Raw genomic sequence first — 26,796 nt, forward strand, 5'->3', positions numbered from 1 at the left:
CACACTGCGTTTTGGCGGGATCGGTAGCAATACCCGAGCGTCCCACGATGTGCCCCAAATAACGCACCGAATCACGCAACAAATGGCATTTTTGGGGCTTAAATTTCAAATTAGCAGCCCGCATCTTTAGGAAAACTGCCCGCAACCTCTGGAGATGGTCATCAAAAGTTTTACTAAAGACGATAACGTCATCCAAATAAATGAGGCACGACTCCCATTGCAGTCCAGCCAAAACCAATTCCATCAAACGCTGGAAAGTTGCCGGCGCTGAGTGCAAGCCCATCGGCAACCTGTTGAATTGAAACAAGCCGTGCGGTGTACGAAAAGCAGTTTTAGGCTTAGACTCATCATCCAGAGGAAGCTGCCAGAATCCCGAAAGTAAATCGAGTGTGGAAAAGAATCGCGCTCCCGCCAAAGCGTCAAGCGATTCATCCATCCGAGGGAGCGGGTATGCGTCGGCAACCGAAATTTTATTAAGACGCCGGAAGTCAACGCAAAACCGCAACGAACCGTCCTGCTTTTTAACCAGGACGATCGGCGCTCCCCAAGGGCTGGTGGAAGGAGAAATGATGTCCGCGGCTAACATGTCATCAACAGCCGATTTGACATGTTCCTTTTCGGCGGGACTCAACCGAAACGGATTTTGGCGAATTGGCGCGCTGTCACCCGTGTCAATATGGTGACGCAGCAAGTGAGTGCAGCCCAAATCATATTTATCTCGACTAAAAACGTCGGAAAATTCTCGCAATAGCGTTTTAAGTTGTTGACGCTCTGAATCGGACAGGTCCGTCGATCCCGCACAAAGCGCCTCGAGCCACCCTTCATCGCTGTCCGAACGCGGTCGCGACGCAGGGACAGTGTTGACGGAATTGACGGCAGGCTCCTCACACGGCACCGGCGTTGCGTGAGCAAGCACGGTCCCCTGTGGGAGCACCACCGTCCGCGAGCCCACGTTTAGGACCGCGATGAAGGGTTCACTATCCCCTCTCACTATGGTCTGGGCCGGTAGTAAATCAGGTCCACTAACCCCGGCCCTAGACGGTCCCAACAGTACCCCTTGCGCCCCGGCACCCTTAACGAGGGGCCGCCGAAGCTTCAAGGGCACCAACATTTGCGTTCCCGGAGGAACGCGTACCGTTCTCTCCACGAACGCCGGCACCGTCGCGAACGCCGTCCGAGTCGCAACTGGTGATGGCAGGAACGCCATGCGTCTGCCCGATGGAAGCTCTATGCACCCCTGGTCGATCAAAATTACAATCGGCATTTTGGCCAGGAAGTCCGTCCCCAGCAGGCACGGAACCGCCAGCGAGGACGAAACAAAAATCGGCCCAGACAATTTAATTTCCCCAATACAAATTTGGGCACGAATTTGTCCGATGATGCCAAGTGAGCCCCCGTTAGCCGCATAGAATGGTACGTTAACAGGCATCAAAGGACGGCTCCGGACAGGGAGAATATTGTAAATTAATTCCGAAATAATAGTCGCCGATGCCCCCGTATCGACCAGGATGCGCACTTCCACCCCGTCGATATATCCTACAACGGCCGACGACCCCGACGATGCGGCAACCACACGATCGGCCAGCACGGACCACTGGCCGGGTTCGATATGGGTACCCGGAGTGGTGCGTGATGGTGCGATGGTGCGTGATACCGGCCCCCCTCTCGTCGCGGTGTTTGAGTGCGTGACGGGTGTGTGTGTGGGCCAAACGTGTGGGGTGCCGCGACTCGCCGGTTTTTGACGGTGGAGCTTGGGATGAGGCCCGTCGTCCCGGTGAGGTGTCGTCCCGCGCTGACGAGGAGAGCGGCACCCCGAGGCGACGTGGCCCCGGACGCCGCAGTTATAACACCGCGGGAGCGACGTCGGAGGTGACGAGTGGTCGGAACGGCCTGACCCGTCCTGGCCCGGCCGTGCACTCGTCGCCTGTTGCCGTCGGTGGTCGACGGCGTAGAGTTCCTCCGTCGGAAGGGTGGCTGCAGCCACCGCACGCCCCGCCGATGCCCTGCTGGCTTTGCGTCGAAGCGACAGGAGGTTTGCGTGGAGGAGCCGCGCCGCCTGGAGCGATGTCATTTCCGCGTCCTCCTGTGCGACGACAGCGATGTCTAGATCGTCGGCCAGGAGGAGTATCTTCTCCGTTACCATAGCGTCGATGCCGTCGTCATCCATCCGGGGGAAGGCCGACTTGGCCATCGCCAGGAGGCTCGTTCGGTACGCTAGGGGCGACTCCTTCTCTCCCCGCTTGCGGTCGTAGAACTCCTGTCTGCATTCCGCCGACGGTCCGTAGACCCCTCCCAGCAGCTGCAGCGCCATCGGTAACGTGGAGCGCCTTTCCTTTGGTGCCGATGTTAGGGCGGCAAGCGCGTCGCCGTCCAGGAGCGCCGGCAGGGCGCTGAGAGCTTCTTCGTCCGTCCATTTAGCCATCTCCTGGTGGGCGAGGAAGCGTCTTTGAAAGCCGCTCCAGTCGCCCTCTGCGCCCACGAATTCTTTAAGCGGGGGCAGCCTTTGGTGTAGCGCAGCGGCTGCCGTGGAGTCCCGTGGACTGCTGCCTCCCCGACTCGGCTGCGTCTCGGCGCGAATGGCAGATGGCATCGCCTGTCGCAGCTTTGATGACGCGCCCTCCTCCGTCGTTGATGCAGCAGCCCCAGCGCGGCCGATGTCGGACCCCAGGTTGAGGTTGGCCACGCCCCTAGCGGTCGCTGCGTCGATGGCGGGAATTTCAAAATTTAAATCTTCAGAAATGGCGGGAAGGCGCTCCACACGCCGGTTCCTCTCGCCCCGCGGTGGACCACCAGCCGCCAGCCGTGTGATGTCCCCCAGCGCAGCGGCAGCGGCGTAGAGCAGTTCCGCCAGCCTCTCATGAGCCAGCCTCAGGTCGTCTCCCCGCTGCTCCTCTTCATGGCGATGCTCCGGTAAGCCCGCATCCGGCCCCGGCTGCACGTCGTCTAGTAGAGCCATCTCGGGCTCGGCAATTTCGGCGGCGTCCTCCGCCCGCTGTTCCCTGGCTCGAGCTGTTTGGCGCGTGTCCATGTTCTTGGTTCTTCTGACGCCAGATGAAGTGTTGTTGAAGACGCGTGGACAACGGGGTAAGGCACACGTATTTATTTACACAAAGGGCTTACAGTACTAGAGGGATGTATCGGCCCCCTCACCCGTACAACTGGGAATTCACCCCTAGCTAGCCTTCCTAGCTGAGTCCTCCGCTAACGGGCTAGGGGAGGCTGTCTGGCCCGACACTGGTTAGTCGGGCTACGGTACCCGGAATCCCAGAGGTCTGACTCTGGTTCCGGGACCACGCCACTGGCTCCAGCCTGCACTGCCCTTACAAGGGCGGCGTCCCAGGGGGAGTCCAGGGCCTATCTGGCTGGTCTTCTCTCTTCTCTTAACTACTCTAAGACTGAGCCCCGAGCTCTCTGGCTCAACCCTTTTTATACCCCGTTAGAGGATCGAAACCCCCCTCACGCCGTCCAGTACGGACGTCGTTGCGGGCACCACCCCGTGTGCTCACGGAGACCCCGCCCACTGTGTCTGTTTTCCATTAGCCCCTATGTAAACAGCCCTACACAAACAGACCCTCTGTAACAGCCCTACACATATAACAAATCAAAATAAACTAAACTTATGTGAAAATGTCAAATATGTGAACATGGAGAGAAAGGGATAGCACTACTGTGCACAAATAAGATACTCGAAAAAAAGAAAGTCTAAATTACTTTGAATACAGGGAAAATTCAGTGTGCTTGGAAGTGAATGTATGCAAAATTAAGATTACATGACTGTATTTGAAAATGTCATATTTGTGAACATCTATATTGGAAATTACAGTTATACCATTGCATAAAAATTGCGTTTGGGGTGAGCATTTCATTGGTTGGGATGGATATGTAACCATTAGATATGCGACGTTGTACTGTACGCAGAGAGGTTTCCAGGTCGGAGGCCTGCTACAGCAAACTTGTTCTCAAGATGAAGAGGAGCGATTGTTAATAACTTTCACAGCATTTGCACAGGAAAGCTGTGATTTTCCACGAGGTATTTATAACTCGTGGCTCCTTGAAAAGGGCAGTCTCCGATAGAGCACATCAATAATTCACTCCTGGAGCTACCATCCAACCCGTGGACTCAGACTAGGGGACGGCGTACGGGCAGTGCCACATTGCTGAACGATAACCGCTGCACTCCGCTCGCTAACCCATTCGTGAGCGTACCCCTGCCACTCTACACACGCCTAGGGGGCAGGCGTGAGACGGGGACACTAGTCACAAAGCGATCGCCCACAGTGTGCATCGATGTCATCATGTGTGCGTGCACAACGGCATGTGCCGTATCGTGCATATCAATGAGTTTTCTGGAAATGGGCTGTTGACAATGAAGATTCTTAAGTTTCCATGGCAGCGTCCCAAGAGTCTACGAAGTAGACCAAGTAGGAATTTATGGGAGAAGTGTTCTCAGTTGACCTCATAGTTGACCTAGTTTTTTGGTTGTTCTCATTGTTTTCATCATGTTTTCATCGTGAATACATCATGCATTTTAGTGCACGTGAATTATACCGGCATAAACTATTCAAGGTTAAGTTACTAATTTCCTTCATTAATTCCACATTACAGGGTGGCTTTCCCCCCAATGGGATGTTTCCTTGATGGGAGTTTCTAGCATGTGCGAAGAAGCCACGGAGTGGCAGGAAGTGACACTTAAAGGTTAATGTAGTTGCATAAATTATGTTATTTTAAGCATTCTAATGACTCAATTATGTCAAGTAATAAGTATTGTTTAAATAACGACCTATGCGAATACATTAACCTCTATGTATCATTTCCTACCACTTCTCTGCTCCTTTGTAGATGCTCATTGATGATGTCACGTCCCCTATTTAAAGCCCCAAGGACCGGAGGATATTTTCACAATTCAGGCTCCTGTCGAACAGTGTTGGTTGTAACTATAAGTGAAACATCGCACCCATTTAAATGCTGCACGATTTCTCTCCCTAACACACCGATGTGCTACAGCGGTAATTGACACTTTCGTTCACGGGACAACTTAATTCACCGTCTGTGTCGGATGAAGGAGGGTGTTTATGACGTGCTTTATTTACCCGATCTGACCCCAAAAAAATCTATCTATTTTGAGCCCTTAAATTCGTGCGTTGAGCTTTCAAATGTGACACGAAAGAATACGTGACTATCACAAATTAAACGGCAGTCATATTCACGCTCGTCAAAATGCTGTTGAACGAGTCTGCTAAAATCAATTTAGTTATAAAGAGGCCTTAAAAATACACTGTTAGAGGCACGCCGACTCTTTGCCAACAGAAAAATAAAGCAGTCTATGATAACTGTGACCGGAGCTGGCTTCAACGTCAATCTGTGTGTCACTGCAAAGTAAAACTCCACCAAAAGGCTAAATTTGCGCGTATAAATTGTGCTCAAAACAACCGATAAGTTAACATTATGCCTCGCGCAGGGACTTCGCATTTGATTTAGATGTACAATCAGACCGCCGGCGAGATTGTGCGGAGAATGGGGCCTTATTGATTTTCTTCAGCTCCCACAGAACATAAAGAAGGCTTACAAATTACATCCCTTAATTTGCCCCGTGGGATTCATTGTTTTTCAATAAAGCATCCATTTCAATTTTCTTTCTGCTTCCACATTACATTGATTGGGTTGGCAGCCTTTTCATTGCTCGTGTTTTTGAAGCTGCTGAATATCCCGGCAGACCAGTAAGACTAATCATAATAAAACAGATTAAATGCATTATGCTTAACTTGACGGATCCTGCAACAATTTTTTAGTTTTTGTGCAGTAACAATTATGTCCAGCTCTAAAATTATGTTAGTGTACTACACGGGTAACAAATTCATATCAGAAACATCATTATTGTAAGCAAAGTATGTGGGCTTGAGCAGGACACAATTCATTGGTATTAAAATTGCATGCAAGGTGTTCACTGTGAATACCCTTTGCCCTATCGTCAGTTGTATGCATAGACTCTGCTGCGGAGTGAGATTAACAAAGGCGCAAATGGCAAAGCTAACAACAGCCTTCATCATAATCAGCAGCCACTGTTGATCCACTGCTGGACGAGGGCCTACCCATGATGGATTACGTTCCTACCCTCCCCAGTGACTTTAAGACTTTCTCTGTAAACCTTAATATTTCCTGAATAAAGCCAGCCAGCCAAAGTATCAAGACCTTCCTTTCTTCTCAGTGACAGGAATATACACACTATTTTAATGTACCCATTGCTTAATGTACACGTTCAACTGAAGCAGCAACGATGTACCATATGATTTATTGAGCTGAATTGGCTTCCGGTTGCCGAGCGAAAACATGTCACACTCATTATAAAGAAAAGTGCTAGCAAAAAATTAACCACAATACCTTGCTGATCTCGTCAAGGAGCATAAACCATCACGCAAACTCCAGTTATCCTCACAGTAGCTTTTGACTAACTACCGAATAAAGACGGTCACTGCATCGCGCGCTTTCAGATGCGCTTCTGTGGCCGTCTGGAATGCTCTTCCATCCGATATTAGGAAGCCACTGGAGAGCTATGCCCTTTTACATCTATATTGAAAACTTATTTCTTTAGAACTGCTTTTTGTGTTTAGTTTGTTGTCCTTCCCCCGTACCTCCGATTAGCACGGTTGGCTACGTACGGTGCAAAAGAAGTTCAACATACATACATACCGTGCGTATACCACGGGGGTTTTTCCATTGATGTCCAGAGCCCCAGGGTCTGCGCCGTATCCCACCAGCAGCTCTGCCTGAAGCGTCTGCCCAGCCTTGGCTGCCACGTGGAGAGGAGTGGAGCCCTTATCCTGGCCCAACACATCGCGAGAAAGCAGCAGCAGCATTGAGAGGGCGGGCAACAGAGACTTAACTTTCATACAGATGCAAGCCACGTTTCTCTCCACAGGGACACAAGGTAACAGAACAAATACAAACAGTGCACACGATGATATTGTCGGGTTTTTTTTTACAAAAAGATATGAAAAACCTGATAAATAAGTGTTAGATATGGTATACATACTATATTACTGTTTAATGACGTTTCCATTTTGAGCAGATGTCTGCCCACACCAGTGGCCCACTTACAGTTTATCTTCCACTTCCTATCACTGCCCAGAGCCATAAATCCACCGTACGGCACTTTGGTACATGGCCAAACGCATGCCATTCCTCGTGGCCTCAAGAACAACGTGAGATGGGCACGGCACGACGAGGCATGTAACGATACGTCAACTGCCAACATTACAAATCATCATCCTCACCAGTCGTAATCTACCCACTGCTGGACGAAGACCCCCTTCCCAAGCTTTCAACATCTTCTACGGTTCATACGATGCAACTATCTATTTAGCTCCTGCAGCAGACGCAGCGCATCAGCCGGTCAAGTTTTTTTGTTTGTTGTCGGCGAGGTTACTGCGATTGTGCCGTGTGGCTCCGGTGAGTCCTCTGGGTTGTTAGCGCGTGTCGCTCAGCATGACTTCTAGCGTTATGCCCCATGTGCTGGGATCTTCTTCGATAAAAAAAAATCGGCAACCAAACGTCGGATATGGTGATCACGTGCTATTCAAGGAGTCGAGCCCACACGCTGCTAAAACCCAAAAAATACATCGGAGAGCTGGTCACTGGATTATTTATAGTCAGGCAACTCAGTTAGTCCCATTCCTATCATTTTCCAGGGTAGCATGTGTAACCACTTGGGTGGAACCATAATCTCCTCATCTGCCCAAGGCAATATCCTGAAATAATTAATTAAATGACTAAGTACATTTAACTCACCAAGCTTCTCTAACATCATGAAACAGGTTGGCATATGCAATTTTTGCAGCATCAGCAGCAGAAATGTGCCCTTTATGTGCTTTCACTCACAGTCAAAGCAGCCACAGACATAATCCATGTTAACCTACAATGTCAAAATAATGCCCCTGCATTGATTCCCGAGGCCGTACATCAGGAAAACATGACAATGGCATTTCTCTCACTGCATCAACGTAGTGTTACAGTAAAGCTGCCAGAATGGCAGACGATTTACTGCCAAAGGTAATTCATGCATGAGCACCTCAGGTATTATTATTCACCAAACTCTCTAATGTCATCCTCCAAACGCATATAAGAGGCTGCTGAAATTAAAGTGGCAGGAGTGGAACACTGTCCAACACGGTCTAACAGTTAACCGTTTAAAATAATGACAAAGTTTCGTGCTTTCTTCTGCACACTTGATGGGCATGCAGAACATAAGTACAGGATCCAATCACACGATTAAGACACTGCACTTAAACATATGGGCTCGAATTTAAGAAACGCACCAGCTGCTATATAGGTAATTTGCTGGGCACTGGGAAATGAAACAGATACCTTCATCGAGCAGATTTAGAAATCATGATCTACAATGTACAGATGAATAAATCCCCAAGCTGGAAAGCTATACAGATTAATTGTTTTGTCTACATATGTTGCTTATAGCATCAGGTACAAAGATACATTAAGCAAATTACACAAATAGATAGAAGTCGTGTGCAATTCATTACCCAAAGCAAATGAGCATGCAAAAATGTATTTTCCATGAGTGTACCAAAGTATTTCATTGGAATCATCAATTACAAACATAAAACAATAATTTGGGTCAGGAGTTAACGCACAAGTAAATAACATCCTGCAAACCACCACAGATTTCCAAAGCTCATCATCAACGCTTTCCTATGTGTTTTCGGGTTGTACCGCGTGTTGTTTCGGCATGTCTGACGGTTCTCCGTGTGTGCTGGGAACTTCTGCAGGAGCTGAATTTCCAGCAAGTCACAAATGACGCCGAACAATACGCGGCACAACCCGGAAACACATCGGAGAACTGTGCGGAACAACTCTAAAATCCTACGCAGTAGTGCGCTCATTGCCATCATCATCAACATTTATTTAATATCGCACCTTTTACAAAATTTAATGTCCAAAAGCACTGTGCATTTAAAAAGAGAATAAGATTACAACAAAAAACGGTAACAAACCCCCCCCCCCCCCCAATAACTATTGAAATTTGGCATTCCTAAATAATGCACAATTAACACAAATCACTCATCATCCACATTGGCAGCCACTGGGAATGTACAGGCCCAAGTCACGCACTGCAAGTCTCCCATGGGCATTTGGCCACGATGCTCACACAATAGTCGGGCAGCAGCAGCTGGGTCAGGGCCTTCAGTTTAAAGAAAAGGGGTAACGGTAAAGGTGCAGAGCCCTGCAAAAGCTCGCTCACGCTATTGCTGGCGGAAGGGCCTCCCACAAGCGGAAGCTCTAGAGAGCCCTCTAGTCGAAGGTATTTGGCCTACTCTTCCATGCTGGCCAGGCATCTTGGAATAGGTGTATATACCCACACTTTACCCCACCACACGCAACCTGTTGGTAGTTTAACTGCAGCACAGCCATTTATACTGCTGGGTGGGATTAGAGAAATTTGTACATTGTTTCAACTGATAATGCCGGTAGATGGAATCGAATCGGCGACATTTGGATTGCTGGTCCAGTGTGCTAGCCATTATTTTCCGTGGCTGCTCCTCGAGCCGAATAAAACAGATGTCGAATGTATTCCAGCTCACCACGGCGATGTGGCATTCTCACCGTATGGAAGAAGTTTGCATAGGCCCCCAGGGACAGCAGCCGCAGGCTGGTCTCCAGGTTCCCAGTTCGCACACTCGAGTGCAGTTGCTGCAAACGGGGACAAACACAACAAGGTGTGCTCGCCGCGGACGCAGACGCATGCTCCCTGTAGAAGGGCGGGGAGAGGGCGCCGCTGTGCAGCCATAACATCCGTGCAACTTTTTTTAAACTTCCTTTGCAGGCTTCTCAATTTGATAACAATAACAATGACGACGATTTAAATGAATACAAGAGCGGCGTGGCTTTCCTGCAGACGGATTGACTGAACCCTGCAAAAGGAATGTGGCCACCTATGATAACCTGGCGTGCATGCTGGTCATCCATCAAAGTGCTTTCCAGGCTCAACTGCTTTGTTTCCAAGATCCCATGCGATCCAGCACATTCTGGGCAATGATTTGGTCATCGGTACATTCTATCGTACATCTCAAAACCAAGTCACTTAATATCCAGTGTATTTAAGCAACTCTTTAATATATTTCAAACACCCTCCATATTCTTAAAATAATTACAAGAAAAAAACACTTTGGCAATAACAGATGACAATATTGCAGCACAGAAAACTGGATAGGACACATAAGTGATCACGGTGCCTTCCAAGTGTTTAAATATAAACGAGATGTAGGAGATTTCACATAGCTGAAACATTGTGGCATGGATAACACTGCGCATACAGAAGTTTTCACGACACCCTCAGGCCTTTGTTATACCTTGCTGATGTCCTCGGCAGTAACACTCTCGTCATCTCGAGATGAGAAGCGGTGCACGAATGCCAGCAGCTGGTATTTGGCCCGGATGTACTCAGCCTTGGTGGGACTGCAGGGCAGACGCGGACTTTGTCAGACTCCCCACCACCCCGTTGCTAATTCTGCAGTCCAGAACTAGGCACGCGAAGAAAGTAATTCAATTGCACGGAGATGCAATTCATTGTTATGGTTCAGGGTCTCAGTTCAACTCAGGAAGGCATTATTTTTTGTCTAATTTTCCACGTCTGTCTCGTTTGTGTGGCCAATCCAGTTTCTACCGTTTGTCCAATTTGTTCCGTTTCGTTTATGCCATTATGCTACAGATAACACGCATAGCATATATTTTGAACATAACTGCAAGAATGATAAGAAATCTATTCTTACATGCACAATTTCAAACGTATGTTGTGCGTTTAAGAAATTAGCTTCTCAGAAGCTGAACCGGAATCCACAGAACCAAAGACAATGAATATGACTTCTACCTCCCGTTGGTGTACGCGATATAAATTATAAAGAGCATACTTTACCAATGCAGCAGACATCCAGAATATGCTTAGAATACATGTACAAGAATCTTCGCAATTGCTATGGCACTTTGAATTTGGCGTCTATTATCATAAAGAACATTACTTTCTAAAAATACAATTCAGATAGTTAGCAAATATAACAGGAAATTAAAATTTGTATAAAGGAAGTCGTAACTATTTGTGCGGCAATGCCGTCGCAGAAAACAAATGTTTGAATAGGAGTTTTACCTAATATCTGGCAAACAAATTTTATCTGTCACCTACCTGTGAAATATAGCCACAATAATGTATAATATTTAGCCAATGATAGAGTACTAATAATTGCTGATTTTCACAATTCCAAATTTGTATGCGCATTCAAAAGCACGTGGGCCACATGGAAAACTATCCTGCGAGCCTTACGAAGTTGATTCTACTCAACTACATAACCTTGATTCTACTCAACTTCATAACCCTAGTTATAACTTTAAATGTGACTTAAATATGTATGGAACATAACTCAACTGCTATTGTTTTGACCTGTAATGTAATTGTACAATTTAACATTTTGCTAGAAGGCCACACAAGATGTAGCTCATAAATCCGTGCGCACAATAAATGTATCGCTGCTCCTCCATGCCACAAACGCTGCGGGCTGGCGTTCAACATGTGGGATGCAAAATAAAAATGCAATATTAAAAACAGCTGATTTATGGCGACACAGCACATCCGTATGAAACTTCCAGCTGGGCAGCTGCGCCTGAGTGTGTAATCGCTGGCGGCATCTCCTTAGTATCAAATACCTGTCTCTGGCGAGGCTGTGGAGGGAAAAAAATGTGTCGGGCGGGAGGTCGGAGAGGATGGGAGGAAATTGGGTGCATATCTCTAAATTTATAATTTACTCCCAAAAGTGTCGGTCTAGAAAGCCGCCAATTCATCCATCCCTAGGGCAAGGCTCGTCTGACAAGAACGTATCAAGAGCACACACGATTTAACGTGCTGCATGGAGGTGTCATCTATCACCCTGATCATCCTCCTCTTGCCAATGTGCTGGGGAAATGAGTTCCTAATCTTTAACTGAAGCAAAAGTGGACTTTTTTTGTGGTGACATTTTTCAATTACAGCCAGCTTGGCAGGGCTCCTTGCTATGCGCTTTTAAAACACCGTTGCCTCGACCTTTATTTTATGACATTCTGAAAGCCGATGCAGATATATTATAGTAATAGAGCTGGGTGGTCTATGCTTAAATTATCATTTAATAAAACTGCTCTATGTTGCATGTGGTTGGGTTATGGCATTCTGAAATTGAGCCAATAACTCGAAGGTCCAGCAAGCCGGGTTTTATGGTTTCAGATCATCACAAACTGCTGTGGAATAGAACGTTACAAAACCAGCAAGACCACGCTTTTCAAATGCATTCGGCTGTCAAATAACATAATGCATGAAGAGTAACACAAATGCATTCTCAGCTGGGAAAATAAGAACACACGGTTCTGGACATTCAAAAGCACATTGATAACCACTGATATTTGGCGATGTACTAAAATAATGCATCGCCAAATATCAGAAGGAAGCATTTCATCTCAGTCCACCTAATCATAAACGTATTTGCTGTGCTTCCTCGTAAAAAAAGTTGCACAGCGGGTGCCGTCTCACAGATATTCAGTCTCAGTTTGTGGATGATCAACAAACCACACCCCTGAATTTTCTGAACTACAAGCATGCGCCACCACACTTGAATATGAAAACATACAAACCTCACCTGCAAAAAAAACGAGCATAAATATCTTATCTTGCAATAACCCAGCACAAAGTCCACCAAAGCCAAAATTCACCCACCATTTGATACCTGATGCTTGCATAATGTTTTTTCATTCGTTGTTATAGCTCTCTGATGAGTTTTCGGCAAGATGTCCAACGTTTCGCCCCATGTGCTGGGGAGAGCTGAGGCTCAACCAACATTCAAGAACTAGTGATGCCAGCAGCGGCAGGCAACGTATGTATGTATGTTGAACTTCTTTCGCACCATACGTAGCCAACCGTGCTAATTGGAGGTGCGGGGGAAGGACAATAAACTAAACACAAAAAGCAGTTCTAAAGAAATTAGCTGCTTAATCTATTTCCTGAACAAGCTCCCAGCACTTGGGCCAAAACATTGGACACCACACTGAATAACACACGATTCAAGCCGTAAAACAAATCGGGGAGAGCTATTAAACAGAACTGAAAAACCGACGTAGAGGTTTGCTCTTCAAACATAAGACTAACAAACAATGCACTCACATTCTTAAACCGAGGAAAAATTAAACCACAAGTAAATCTATTTCTGCACCAGATCAACAAGTAAAGCCCATAACGGAGCATTATTTCAGAACCTCGAATGGAAGAGAAAAACTAAATGAAACACTTCAATGGGGTCTGTCAAATGAAACGTGCACTGTCACAACAAATTACATTGTGCCCAATGTATCTGACACGAGGCAATTCTCATTGGTGCAGCCGCACGACCTATACATAACGGTAATATTTACGATGAGCACGTAACTTCTGTCAGAGCCATACTTCAGCCAGAGGAAGGTTGGCAAGGACAGCGGACCCCCACTCGAGTGGGCCAGACACGTGGAAGAGGAAGATACTTCAGCCAGAAGGACATTAACAACACCACTTCAATTTTGGCGGACATTGCCAACGAAGTTCAACATACACACAAAGTTCTTACCAGCCTTGTTTAAAAATGAATTGTTTCCAAGAACATTCATGGTGCGAGTACAGTATTAATTCTTCCCGTTTCCTCTCTCTATGTAGGATGACCAACCCGCACTAAACATTATAATAAAGTAGGATCATTACCCAAATGAAGACACACTTAAGCGGTTGCGCTTTCGCTACGTTGTCCCCACCTGAAGAAGGACGCTTGTGTTGCGCCCGAAACGTCGTGATTTAATTGAGTTGTTTTCATTGATTTTATTTTATTTTTTACCTACGTGACTTTACCGGAAAAAAACAAAGAGTATGAAGATAACAGTATAAATGAGTTTGTAAAAATTATCGCAAAAAAACCCCCATTCTTGAACAGAGCCTCGACCCTGAATCGTTATCGAATCGCTGGGCGGGAACGAGTGAATTATTTACACGCCAAATATTGTGAGCACTCGATAATTATCTTGACACGAGCGGACGAAGGCCTACTTAAAGAAGAAGCTACTCTATGAAATCATTAACATTTACAATCTCGCAACACTAATTTGTACGGATGGCGAAGGATTCACGGCAATGGGTATGTGTATGTGTGTGTCTTTGCCATAATTGCTTTGGTTGCAGTCCAATAACACGGGCTGCACGGGTTGCATCCACGGCTGCTTAGACTAATAAATCACAGTGATGGTTGACATACAATTTGACGCTTCTTATTCAACCAACATAGAAATAATTGCTTGTGGCTTTCAAGGTGACCCACTGGTAGAAAAAAAGCCATGCAAAAAAAACGTAAGCAAACGGCCTCCCTCCCTTCTCCACTCCCGACATTTTCCAATAAGCGTGACTTTGTCAGCCGTATAATCAAGCATCTGCCAGTGTACTGTGCAATGACAACCGCATGATAACACCTTAACCACCTTAACGGCGGCGATGAAGACACGGAACATTAAATTGGCATACTCGATAGGCATTCATTAATGCAATTTAATGCTGCAATTACTTCAATAGTGATGGGAATCAATATCGGAATAAACCAAAATTAACAGTGAATACTGAGTACTGCATTAACGATCAGGGCAGAAAGTTTGTGTCTAATAGTGATAAAAAACACCGAACGATTATGGTCATACATTCACGATGACAATGTTTACGGCAATAAATGAAAATTCATGACCCAGGGTGATTAAGGTGAGCGATGGCAGTGAGCACACCCGTTGATGGCGGTCAGTGTGAGATTGACGGACGGCAATGACATCGCTGGCACTCACTGGATCTTATCCTGAGGGTTGGGTTTGCGTCGGCCACTCTGTATCTGCACGGGGTCCAGCAGGGAGTGCTCCCAGATGGAGTTGGCGCCACTGGTCACAAGGGCCTGCACTGTCTGCACACACAGGGAGACAATGATCCTTCCATGAAGCCTTTTAAATACAGACGGTTCTGGCAAGTGCTGTTCGTGAGCACCTATTAAGGATGGCGTGGCACACAAGCGAGGAGGTGGTATGGACAGGACCACGCCCAGCCGCCCCATTGCTGATGTTGATTAAACACACACAAGATACTCATTTAAAGTGGCGTTGACCTGAGGGAGGCTCCACACTCTGGTTCAGATATCAAGAGCCACTGAAGTTAGCTGTGGCTGGGAATTTAATTCCGGTTGCTGGCTGTTTATAGGGCAAAGTGTAAATGCACAGCAAACACTGTGCAGTGGTGCAGTAACTTCTCAGGAGGGCGGGCAGGTTTTCGACCATGCTGTCAATGGGACGACTGCCATTATTGAGCATTATCTCGTGGTCGGAAAGCCCATTGGCTAACAATGAATGCGCAGTCAATTAGATGTTATTGAGCTCTGATTGGCTTAACTTGCACGTTTGGGGAAGTGGCAAGTCACCTGTACAGCCTGCAGAATTACCACCTTGATAGTTGGATTTTGAAAGTGTGGAGAGGGAATTGACTCATCTCCCCAGCAGGTGATTGAACGCTTGCTCACCATTGGTTGATTTTGAATGCTTTTCAAATTCAAGCAGCTGATTGGCTGAATAAAACGTGTGCAAAGTTCTGATTAGGAGAAATTGTCGACAGCCAGGTGCAACGGCTTAGAGTGGAGCTGCTCTCCCATTGGCTCGGGGCTGTGTATAAAAGCAGACACAGGAGGTGGATTATATCACCACCGCTAAGCCAATCGACAGGCGGCACTACCGGCGGTCGTCACAACAGCAGGAACAGGGAATGACGGCAAGCAAAGTCAACTCAACAGCCTGCTGGGGACTGCGAGGGATTATGCTGCAAGTGAAATCCTATCTATATATATAAAATCGTGAATCTGTGTGTGTGTGTCTCCGGACCATACGCACTTTCATTGGACGGCGGTTGCCCCTGGCAACGGCTAGCGACGCCTTCGCCGCTTTCATTGGACCTGGCAACGGCTAGCGACGCCTTCGCCAAGGGCTGCAGTTTCATTGGACGGCGGTTGCCCCTGCCAACCGCTAGCCACGCCTTCGCCACTTTCATAAGCTCCATAATTAATTAAATTATAGCCATTACACAGTATTGTTGGCGCGCTGGGGGGGGGGGGAAGGAACGCCACCCGTACCCTGCCTCTTCCAAGTCGACACTTTTAGGCGAGGCCGCAGGCTTTGCACGCTACTAGGCCTCGACACCCACCACGCCACTGAGGTAAATTCATCAAAGTTTTTCCTACTCTTCACTACACCCCCACCACAATGTGTGCTATTAATATTACTTTTAAACCCAACGCGCCAACAATCGATTACTTTAATGTTCACTGTACAAATACTCATTAAGCTGAGTGAGCATACTGACAGTCTATGTACACTGTAGCCTGCTTATTAAGCTCTGTGAGCGTACTGCCACTCATGTAGACTCTAGCCTGCTTATGAAGCTGAGTGGGTGTACTGGCAGTCTATAATGTAGACTGTAGCCTGGTTATTATAATCGATTCTTTAAATGTTCTTTGTACAAATAGTCATTAAGCTGCTTTAGCGTACTGCCCGTCTATGTAGACTGCTGCCTGCTTATTCAGCTGGCTGGGTGTACTGCCAGTCTATCATGTACACATTAGCCTGGTTAGGAAGTAAAGTTAGTCAATTTGTAACACGTACGCTTTCGCAAACATTATTCATAAACAACGTTATTGCGTTTAGATCGCCTTATTTATTAAGGTGTTGTCACCCTTATCCACCACCCGACACGCCCAATCTGCACAAAATTGTCACGTTCATAAAAGACTAAGACTTGACTGCTTTAGCCCACCGGTGTGTTCAAGCGGAAAACCACAACAATTACCATTTCTCATGAAAAAACTACTGTATAATTATGTTTAAACCCCACGCGCCAATAATGGATTTGTTTAAATGTTCACTCAACAAATACTCATTAAGCTGGCTGAGCGTACTGCCACTCTAGACTGTACAGTGTAGCCTGGTTATATTTCTGGGTGGCTGTACTGACAGTCTATCATGTACACATTAGCCTGCTTCTTAAGTAAAGTGAGTCTTTTTGTAACACGTACGCTTTCGCAACCATTCTTCAAAAATAACTTTATTGCCTTTCGCTCGCCTTAATTATTAATGTGTTGTAACCCTCCACCACCCCACACGGCCAATCAGTCAAAAAGTGTCCCGTTGATAAAACACTCACAAGTCTCTGCTTTGGCCCACCGGTGTGTACAAGCGTAAAACCACAACAATTCCCATTTCAGAGTACGTCCTTTCGCTGATGCTGGATGCAATTACCAGCCAAACGTCGTACTGTTCAGTTGTCTGTCCATCTGTGTACGATCGCTTGCGAGGGATTTGCCGGGAGGCACGTCCCGTGCCCCGCGATGGGAATACGCATGTCACTGTATGTGTGTCTGCAGCAAGCGCGTGTATGTGTATCTATGGACGCGCGTGTGTGTAGGGGGAACGGTAGTGTAGTGGTTAGCGTGCTGTCTGTGTCTGTGTGTGTGTCTGTCTGTGTGTGTCTGCGTGTGTCTGTGCGTGTGTGGTGTGTGAGGAGCGGTGGGTGTAGTGGTTAACGCTACGCTGCGCTACCAACCCGGCGAACCCAGTTCGATTCCCGCTCACGGCCACCACCGGTGACGATTATTTGAACCTCCCCTAGGTCGACTCTGCCTCAAACGAGTAACTGGTGTGGCGTATTAACATCGCCACTGGGGAGACAAAGGCGGCCGGCCGTGGTGGATACAAGTCCCGGGCGAAGCCGGGTAGTACAGCTAGTACTAATATAATATGCTGTACACACAATGGTCCTTGGTGTAATCGGGACACCCCTGTGGCCGTCGGGACCCGAGTGATACTGGCGTGTGGCCAAGATGAAGTCCAGGGCATCGTAGGTGCATGGTGGAAGCAAAAGGGGTGTGTCGCTTGCAACACCCTATGCCAAGGAGTAACTTATTTTCCATGGCAGGATGGAAAAACTAATTTTAAACTTAAGAGTTAAAATGAAGCCTTTCCAACCAACCCCAAGGTGACGAAGTCGGAGGAGAACATGGCAAACCTGCTTGTGAGTTTCCTGCTACGTGCGAAAGCACCATGACAAATGTCGTCAGATCTGCTCCCCACTGCCCGACGACTGTGCCTTGGCCTGAACAACAGGAAGTTTAATTGCATACGCTACCAAAACTTGTGGAACGGAACCCTTTGTGGCTGGGGCTCAAGGATTGGACAACTGCTGGATGGTGTGGAGGAGTTGTCTCAAGCCGATTGCTGAGGTGGCACGAGGTTGTTATCTGGTGGAGGTGGGTGTGAGTGCCTGTTGATAACACTGGTCACACTTTTTCTGGCATAATGTATTCCAATGGTTTTAAGATTATTTTGGGGTGCTGATTCCAAATCTGGCATCAGTTTTTGTCTCGCATCAGGTTTTTGAGATATCAAATATTGCATTTTCAATAAAAACTGCAGAAGAAAAATATTTAATAAATGTGGATATATATCTACATAAAATGATATAAACACTATCCTAAAAATACAGCACCATATTTTAACACTAAAGCAGTCACTGACTGGCAACAACTTGCAATCATAAGTGACAGTGTTAATTTCGGGTAAAATCAATGAAAATGGGGTATGCCGATAGCATAAAATGAGATGTGATAGAGCAAATCTGAGATCAGATTGGGAATCGGCACCCTGAAATTAGTCAAACAGCTGCAAAAGTCCAGGCCAGAAAAAAATGTTTGTTTGTTGACCAGTGTGTAATAATTGACATCTATGAAAGCCACGAGTTTCAGGACTTTTTTTTGGAGGATCCTGCATATTTTAGGCACTTGCTGCTAGTAAGCGGCTACTCGTGCGTATGCATGCACAGGGATTGGTGTCCCACTGCTGAAATGAAGGAAAAGCTCCTTTGACACTACCAGCAGAAAAGTGCCATTTTTTTAAAGCACCCAGACTTGTCAATACCTGCCACCAAGAAAGATTTTGAACTTAAAAAAAATCGAGGCCACTGACATACAAATTGCCCTTCAAGTTTGTATTTAATGGCTCTGTCAATGGGTTTCAAAGCACGTGTACCATCGATGCTTTTCACCTTAAAAGCAATCTGGCTAAATCGTCTTGTATTGTATTTGGAGGTGTAATCCACAAAACTAGGTCGGTACCTCTTAATTATACTGTGGGGAGAATAAGATGGACCCGATTCTTGCATGTCTTGGATCATATTTGGCAATTTATTAATGAAAACAGATTGGAGTATACAGACATATATTTGGGTGCAAACTATTTAATTCGCACTTAAACTTTGGTGTTATGAAACTAATGGGTTGGTACAGAATTGACTGGTGGCAGTGGTTATTGCAGTGCACGATGAACCGAATGACCTGCGCTCGATTCCCAGCCATGGATATAATCTGCGGCAAATAATATTGGAAGTGAATCTGGGCCCCGTGACCCACCCCATATTGACCAGCATGGTGAAGTATGGTGTGACAACCCCCATAACCAACGTGGCTATAGAGGGGGGCCTTCATCGTTCTGTTACTTGACAAAGGGCTCTACATTACAAATGAATACGGTTCCCCCTCTCCACATGAATGCTAAAATGTATTTCATGATTTGAGACCCGTTAACCAGCAGGCTTTTTCAAAGTGCATAACTCTAGAGCAGATTTGTCTGAAGACCCATGCTGTTCATTTACCAGATTATTGACATGTGCCATCTCTACAGCGTGGGCCATCCATGTAATGGACAACACGAGTGCGGTACTGGAATATTATATGGGCGATAAAACATTGCGACTATAATAAGCCAAGAATGTGTCCCGCGCCTGACGTCACTCCACATGAGGCCCACCCCCCTCATTAATATTCACGAGTGGGTGGATTTTTACACGAACGCAGAGGAAGGTCGAGCAGAATTAAATAATTTATTACTCAAAGTCACTTCAAATATGACGTTTATTTTCAGAAAGTGACGATAAAAAAATAAATCTACGCAGCACAGTGCTACATCCGTACGTGACGTCACTGCAAAAGAGCCCCCCCCCCCCCCCTTCATTAATATTCATGCCCACGTGGCAATTTACACGAACGCACAAGGTCGCGGCACGCCACATGCTGCACACCTCCCCTCATTAATAATCATGAGTGACGTCACTCCACATGTCGCACCCCTCCCCAATAACTATTAGCGGGTGACGTCACTCCAAATGGGGCAACCCCCCTCATTAATAATAATGAGCTGAACGATTTTTTTCTATTGGAATACTAGCTGTACTACCCGGCTTCGCCCGGGACTTGTATCCACCACGGCCGGCCGCCTTTGTCTCCCCAGTGGCGATGTTAATACGCCACACCAGTTACTCGTTTGAGGCCGAGTCGACCTAGGGGAGGTTCAAATAATCGTCACCGGTGGTGGCCGTGAGCGGGAATGGAACTGGGTTCGCCGGGTTGGTAGCGCAGCGTAGCGTTAAGCACTACACCCACCGCTCCTCACACACCACACACGCACAGACACACACACAGACAGCACGCTAACCACTACACTACCGCTCTCCACACACCACACACGCACACACACAGACACAGACAGCACGCTAACCACTACACTACCGTTCCCCCTACACAACACACGCGCGCGTGTCCATAGGTACACATACACGCGCTTGCTGCAGACACACACATACACACACATACATACACGCAGACACACACATACATACACACAAACACATACACAGTGACATGCGTATTCCCATCGCGGGGCACGGGACGTGCCTCCCGGCAAATCCCTCGCAAGCGATCGTACACAGATGGACAGACAACTGAACAGTACGACGTTTGGCTGGTAATTGCATCCAGCATCAGCGAAAGGACGTACTCTGAAATGGGAATTGTTGTGGTTTTACGCTTGTACACACCGGTGGGCCAAAGCAGAGACTTGTGAGTGTTTTATCAACGGGACACTTTTTGACTGATTGGCCGTGTGGGGTGGTGGAGGGTTACAACACTAATAATTAAGACGAGCGAAAGGCAATAAAGTTATTTTTGAAGAATGGTTGTGAAAGCGTACGTGTTACAAAAAGACTCACTTTACTTAAGAAGCAGGCTAATGTGTACATGATAGACTGTCAGTACAGCCACCCAGAAATATAACCAGGCTACACTGTACATTCTAGAGTGGCAGTACGCTCAGCCAGCTTAATGAGTATTTGTTGAGTGAACATTTAAACAAATCCATTACTGGCGCGTGGGGTTTAAACATAATTATACAGTAGTTTTTTCATGAGAAATGGTAATTGTTGTGGTTTTCCGCTTGAACACACCGGTGGGCTAAAGCAGTCAAGTCTTAGTCTTTTATGAACGTGACAATTTTGTGCAGATTGGGCGTGTCGGGTGGTGGATAAGGGTGACAACACCTTAATAAATAAGGCGATCTAAACGCAATAACGTTGTTTATGAATAATGTTTGCGAAAGCGTACGTGTTACAAATTGACTAACTTTACTTCCTAACCAGGCTAATGTGTACATGATAGACTGGCAGTACACCCAGCCAGTTGAATAAGCAGGCAGCAGTCTACATAATAGACGGGCAGTACGCTAAAGCAGCTTAATGACTATTTGTACAAAGAACATTTAAAGAATCGATTATAATAACCAGGCTACAGTCTACATTAGACTGCCAGTACACCCACTCAGCTTCATAAGCAGGCTAGAGTCTACATGAGAGTGGACAGTACGCTCACAGAGCTTAATAAGCAGGCTACAGTGTACATAGACTGTCATTACGCTCACCCAGCTTAATGAGTATTTGTACAGTGAACATTAAAGTAATCGATTGTTGGCGCGTTGGGTTTAAAAGTAATATTAATAGCACACATTGTGGTGGGGGTGTAGTGAAGAGTAGGAAAAACTTTGATGAATTTACCTCAGTGGCGTGGTGGGTGTCGAGGCCTAGTAGCGTGCAAAGCCTGCGGCCTCGCCTAAAATTGTCGACTTGGAATAGGCAGGGTACGGCTGGCGTTCCTTCCCCCCCCACCCTAGCGCGCCAACAATACTGTGTAATGGCTATTATTTAATTAATTATGGAGCTTATGAAAGTGGCGAAGGCGTGGCTAGCGGTTGGCAGGGGCAACCGCCGTCCAATGAAACTGCAGCCCTTGGCGAAGGCGTCGCTAGCCGTTGCCAGGTCCAATGAAAGCGGCGAAGGCGTCGCTAGCCGTTGCCAGGGGCAACCGCCGTCCAATGAAAGTGCGTATGGTCCGGAGACACACAGACAGACAGACAGATTCACGATTTTATATATATATAGATTTCAGATTTACTGCAAGATACACCCCGTCCTTGGACGGGCAAAAAAGCCAGTATGGATATAGAGGAATAGTTTATGTTCTTGGCTGTAACTACTGGTACCCACAAGAGGAACTGATTGTCATATTTGGGGAAAATAGATGGCAGTGCCATAAATATATTTTTTTACCTGTGGTAGAAATGCACAGCGGTAATACTTGTGCCTCGCTGCAAGAAAGACGTGGGTTTAATTCCTGACTCCGGTGCTGTGTCGAGTTTGTATGTTCTCCCCCATGTTCTGCATGGGTTTCGTTGGATGACTGGTTTTGTCCCATATCTAAAAATCACACTCACTGGTGTTGGTCAGACATCTCAATGCTGAAAATTGACCTGCAAATTACTCAATTGGGATATTACATAGCAGCATTGCCCCCTCCTGCCCGACTGAACTTGGCAGGACCCTCTTGAAAATGAGTTGATACTGAGGTTTTCCTGAATAAAAAAAGTGTCATTTAATGTTTTAAAAACCTGCTTTGCATAGTCACACTGCTTCTAGTAGCCGCATACATTTACTACGTAGAAAACAGCACTTTTATACTAGAGGACGCATTGCAGCAGCGCATTAACTTAAACTCACTACAAGCTTCTCTTTGTTGCCTAATCGCACACTGCAGTGGCTATGCTATGTGCAAAGGTCATGCTTCATATTGGAATCCATAATTCAAATTGCAAGTGTTTACTTTATCTTCATGGCAAACGCAACGTTTGCATAGCGAAGTTCAGTCCTTCACAAGCTTTGCACAGTGTATGCTGTTACTCTGCTTAAACTGACAACGTTAATGGCAGCGTATGCAAAACAAATGTTTTACTGATGTCGTGTAAAGGTGTAATGTAGCCCTACAATTGCTTACACATGCCACTGCTAGTAGAAGGGCCTTCACCAGATGGTATATGGGCCTAGTCTTTGGCCACACTGGTCAGACCTCTTGAACGGGATGGCAATAATCAACTCTTTTCCCACTCAACGTGACCCCGTGGATCGATTGACGAACTGGTCGACCCATTGTACTACTCGATGGACAAGTGGCTGGGATTTAAGAAATGTGCCCATTGCTTCAATTGCCACACGGGGGGGAGATTGGACACGGGCCTCTGGATTACAAGTCCTGTGTGCTAACCGGTACACCACGGCCATTATTCTTGTGTTAACACTCGAGCATTATTCTCCGTTTATTGTGTACCCAATGAGTATCATAAGCTATAACCAACTTTCTAATTATACAGCAGTGGATATGAGGTAGTGCTATTCGTAATGCTGTTGCCATCCAATATTGGTACAACATGCAGCTGTAAATCATCAAGTTCCTCATGGGGGACCTCAAAGTAATGGTCATGCACAGATTAGGCAATAACCAGGTTATTTAATGGCTCCAGGACACCTGTGAAAATTAAATTTCGCATCGTGGGTGTTGCTAAATAATATTTTCAATAATCAAATAAGCCACCTGTATTTAATGCAGTGTTGCTTTAAAACACAGGCGAAAAAGTATGTTAAGACCTGGAGAATTCGGTGCAATGCAGTGCTTGGGATCGGCTTATCCTGCCCCCATCAGTGGTTCCAATTAAGGCCCCAAAACTGCTAAGGCCACCTCTGAATGTATAACTCATGGGGGCATGGCAGCTTGAGACCCACACAAACAAATGTGGCTCTGGAGAGGAGATTCAATCTGGTCTTAAATGTGCTTGACATTTCACACGCCGATACCCACGTCTCGCTCATCTACACGTTCGCCCATCGCCCGAGTTCCCCATCTGTCGGCTTTTATGGGGAAACTTCACATCAGACATTACAACAAACGGCTTTGGGCAAGCATCTCGGGAACCTCCCCCCCCCCCCCCCCCCCAGTAAACCTCCACACCAAAACGCAGAACTGTATGGAACAGATCAACACATGGCTCCTGCGAATAAGCCATGTGAATGTCAACACTGTTACGAGTGTTTTCATGAAGCCTTCTCCCACCTGGTTACATATTTCACAAGCTTAGCTGGTATTATTTGGCATATTTGGGGGGGGGGGGGGCACAGATCCGTTAAAATTTACCACATCTCAGTGCTATTCTCAGTGGGTGGAGGAGCAATGGGTGGGAACAAAAATTGTAAGAAGACATCTGCCCCAATGCACTGTGTACTCTCCCACCATCATGCCGTTATGCGGGAGGGAGCTGCTGGCAAAAGAATGGGTCCACATTGTTGTGACACACTGCTGTGTAAACAGGTGCCACGGCTGAAGCTAGAAAAAGTCTGAAAGATGGTTTAAAATCGTGAGAGAAGGGCCAAGCCAAAAAGGAATATCGGGGAAAAGAAAATGCATAGAAAATTTGAAAGATCACGGTAGAGTGGAGTCAACATGGTTAGACAAGTTGCTGGAACATTTGCCGCAAGGCTTTTGAAACCAAGTGTCTTTTGCCAACGAGTGCTCCAGCAGGTTCCATACTCAAACCGATTAATTATCACGGTTGGCTCCATACGATGCGAAAGCATAATATCAACATGAATACATAGTTCGCGGTAGAAGGTAAAGGAGCAGCCCTTTGAGTGCTCATGTACACGTGGCTGCTGATTGAAGGGCCTCCACTAAAGAAAGCTATAGAAGGTATTTGGCCTACTCTTCCATTCTGGCCAGACATCCTGGAAGATTTGGAAGTATTTTCACTTTACTCCACCAAACATGGCCTGCCATCAACTGACTTTGCAGTACCCATTTATATTGCTGGGTGGACAGAAGTGGGGGATAGGGAAACTTGTACCATTGTTTCAACTGCCAAGCCAGCTGACGGAAAGTGACCTCTAACTTGCAAGTCTAGTGTGCTCACTCATACACCACAGCAGCATCCCATCATCCTCATACCTGTGTGGTTATATTAATGAGATGGGCACTAGGCATGCAACAATGCATCAGGTTACTGATTGAAATACTCTAACATTGATGATTACTTCAAATAATTTGTGGGAATAAATACGTTTGATTTTAAAATGTATACAAGTGTTTTTGGCCAATAAAGTGGGGAATGCTGTACAAATGAGACACACATGACCTTGTAAATAATGCTACAAAGAAGGTATTCTAAAAATCAGTGGTTCTTAACCTTTACTGCAGCCTGGCACCCCTTTGGTTCTCAAACGTTAAAGTTTAATACGCAAATAGGTTTGATGAAAGAAGTAGTTGTACTTATGTGCCGGCGCCCAATTTGTGTTTCGGTGATTTACCTTCAAAAACAATCTGGCATGTCTTGTACCCCCAGAAAGAGCATTTAGCACCCCAGGTTAAGAACTACTGCCTTTAAATTAAGCATGACTTTGAATTGAGATATTTTATCCAATCACTGGGAGGTTGATGGAGGGTAAGTTACATGCCTACTGACCTAATCAAATATGTTAAACTAGGGGTTGTTCACAAAAAAATTGCACACGAACGATGCATTCACGCAACGACCCGATGCTCCGTTTTGAAGTTTTAAAATGAAACATCTTTGAATTGTATGTTTTGAATTAGATAATTTTATTTCGTCATTAAAAGCTTATATCATTTTACATCTGGAAGACTTAATTGAAAACGACATTTCGTGTGAAATTTCTGTCGTCGTTAAGTAGATGGCCTTGCTGGGGGTTCGGTTCAATGCGGACTTTCACCCGTTTGGCATTGCGGGATCGAGATAAGGTGACCTAGAGCTGGCCGTGCGAGAAGACCGCCGTCTGCAGATTGATTCCAACGTAATCGAGCGTCTGTCCCTGCGCCTCCGTCGTTCATGCAGGGGGCGCGTAGGTTAGCAGCGCCCCCTGCATGAAAACGACGGAAAGTGCAGCGTTCATCACAGATAGATAAAGTTGTGCGCTTATATAAGAGTATACTACAACATTTTTCATTAAAAAATTCTACGTAAAGTTATTTTCATGACCTGTTACCAAATTCCACATTTAAGCCCACTGTTCTTGGCATACTGCTTAATCATTCCTCTATTAGTTTCACATTTGTCCAGTTTGTTTTGTCGAACGTTTCTGGTATTTAGTGTTGTCTCATTCGCTGTTTGCATAAGTGTGCACAATGCCCTTGTGGCATCTAAAAGGGTCGCGTTATAAACAAAGGCTCACATGTTAACAATGCCGGTAGACGCCAAATGTATTATTTTGCACAATGGTAGAAATAGGCACAAGACTTCTCTAAGTTTAGCAAATGCAGACTGTTGTTTTAACAAATGCACCTGTCCATTTCATAAAAAACTAGGGCATATGATAATTAAACTACAAAACCGGCACACAGTTTAACACGTAGGCTTTCATGACCAATATTATTCAAAGGTTTATGGGTTAGATGGCGTAAGTAAAAATGTCGTAACCCTCCACCACCTGACACAGCCAATAAGGTCTGTAACGTAAACAACGTGCTA

At 46.2% G+C, this 26,796-nt stretch overlaps 1 protein-coding gene across 12 annotated transcripts in view; it reads right to left on the bottom strand.

Moving 5' to 3' along the window:
- The window catches only part of LOC133348480 (ARF GTPase-activating protein GIT2-like), an 86,606-nt gene that overhangs the window by 29,148 nt on the left and 30,662 nt on the right, over positions 1-26,796 (bottom strand). For 11 of the 12 annotated variants that reach the window (XM_061561320.1, XM_061561314.1, XM_061561317.1 and 8 more), the window contains exons 4-7: positions 14,869-14,981; positions 10,362-10,467; positions 9,616-9,702; positions 6,688-6,818 (exon numbers count right to left, since the gene is read on the bottom strand). In XM_061561320.1, coding sequence (XP_061417304.1) covers positions 6,688-6,818; positions 9,616-9,702; positions 10,362-10,467; positions 14,869-14,981 — 437 coding nt within the window. Of the gene's footprint in view, positions 1-6,687; positions 6,819-9,615; positions 9,703-10,361; positions 10,468-14,868; positions 14,982-15,951; positions 16,108-26,796 lie in introns of those variants that run through there. The other variant, XM_061561315.1, reaches the window with a different exon arrangement.

The sequence above is a fragment of the Lethenteron reissneri genome, chromosome 27 (assembly GCF_015708825.2).
Source record: "Lethenteron reissneri isolate LAM-NWPU_2019-01 chromosome 27, ASM1570882v1, whole genome shotgun sequence".
Taxonomy (NCBI): Eukaryota; Metazoa; Chordata; class Hyperoartia; order Petromyzontiformes; family Petromyzontidae; genus Lethenteron; species Lethenteron reissneri.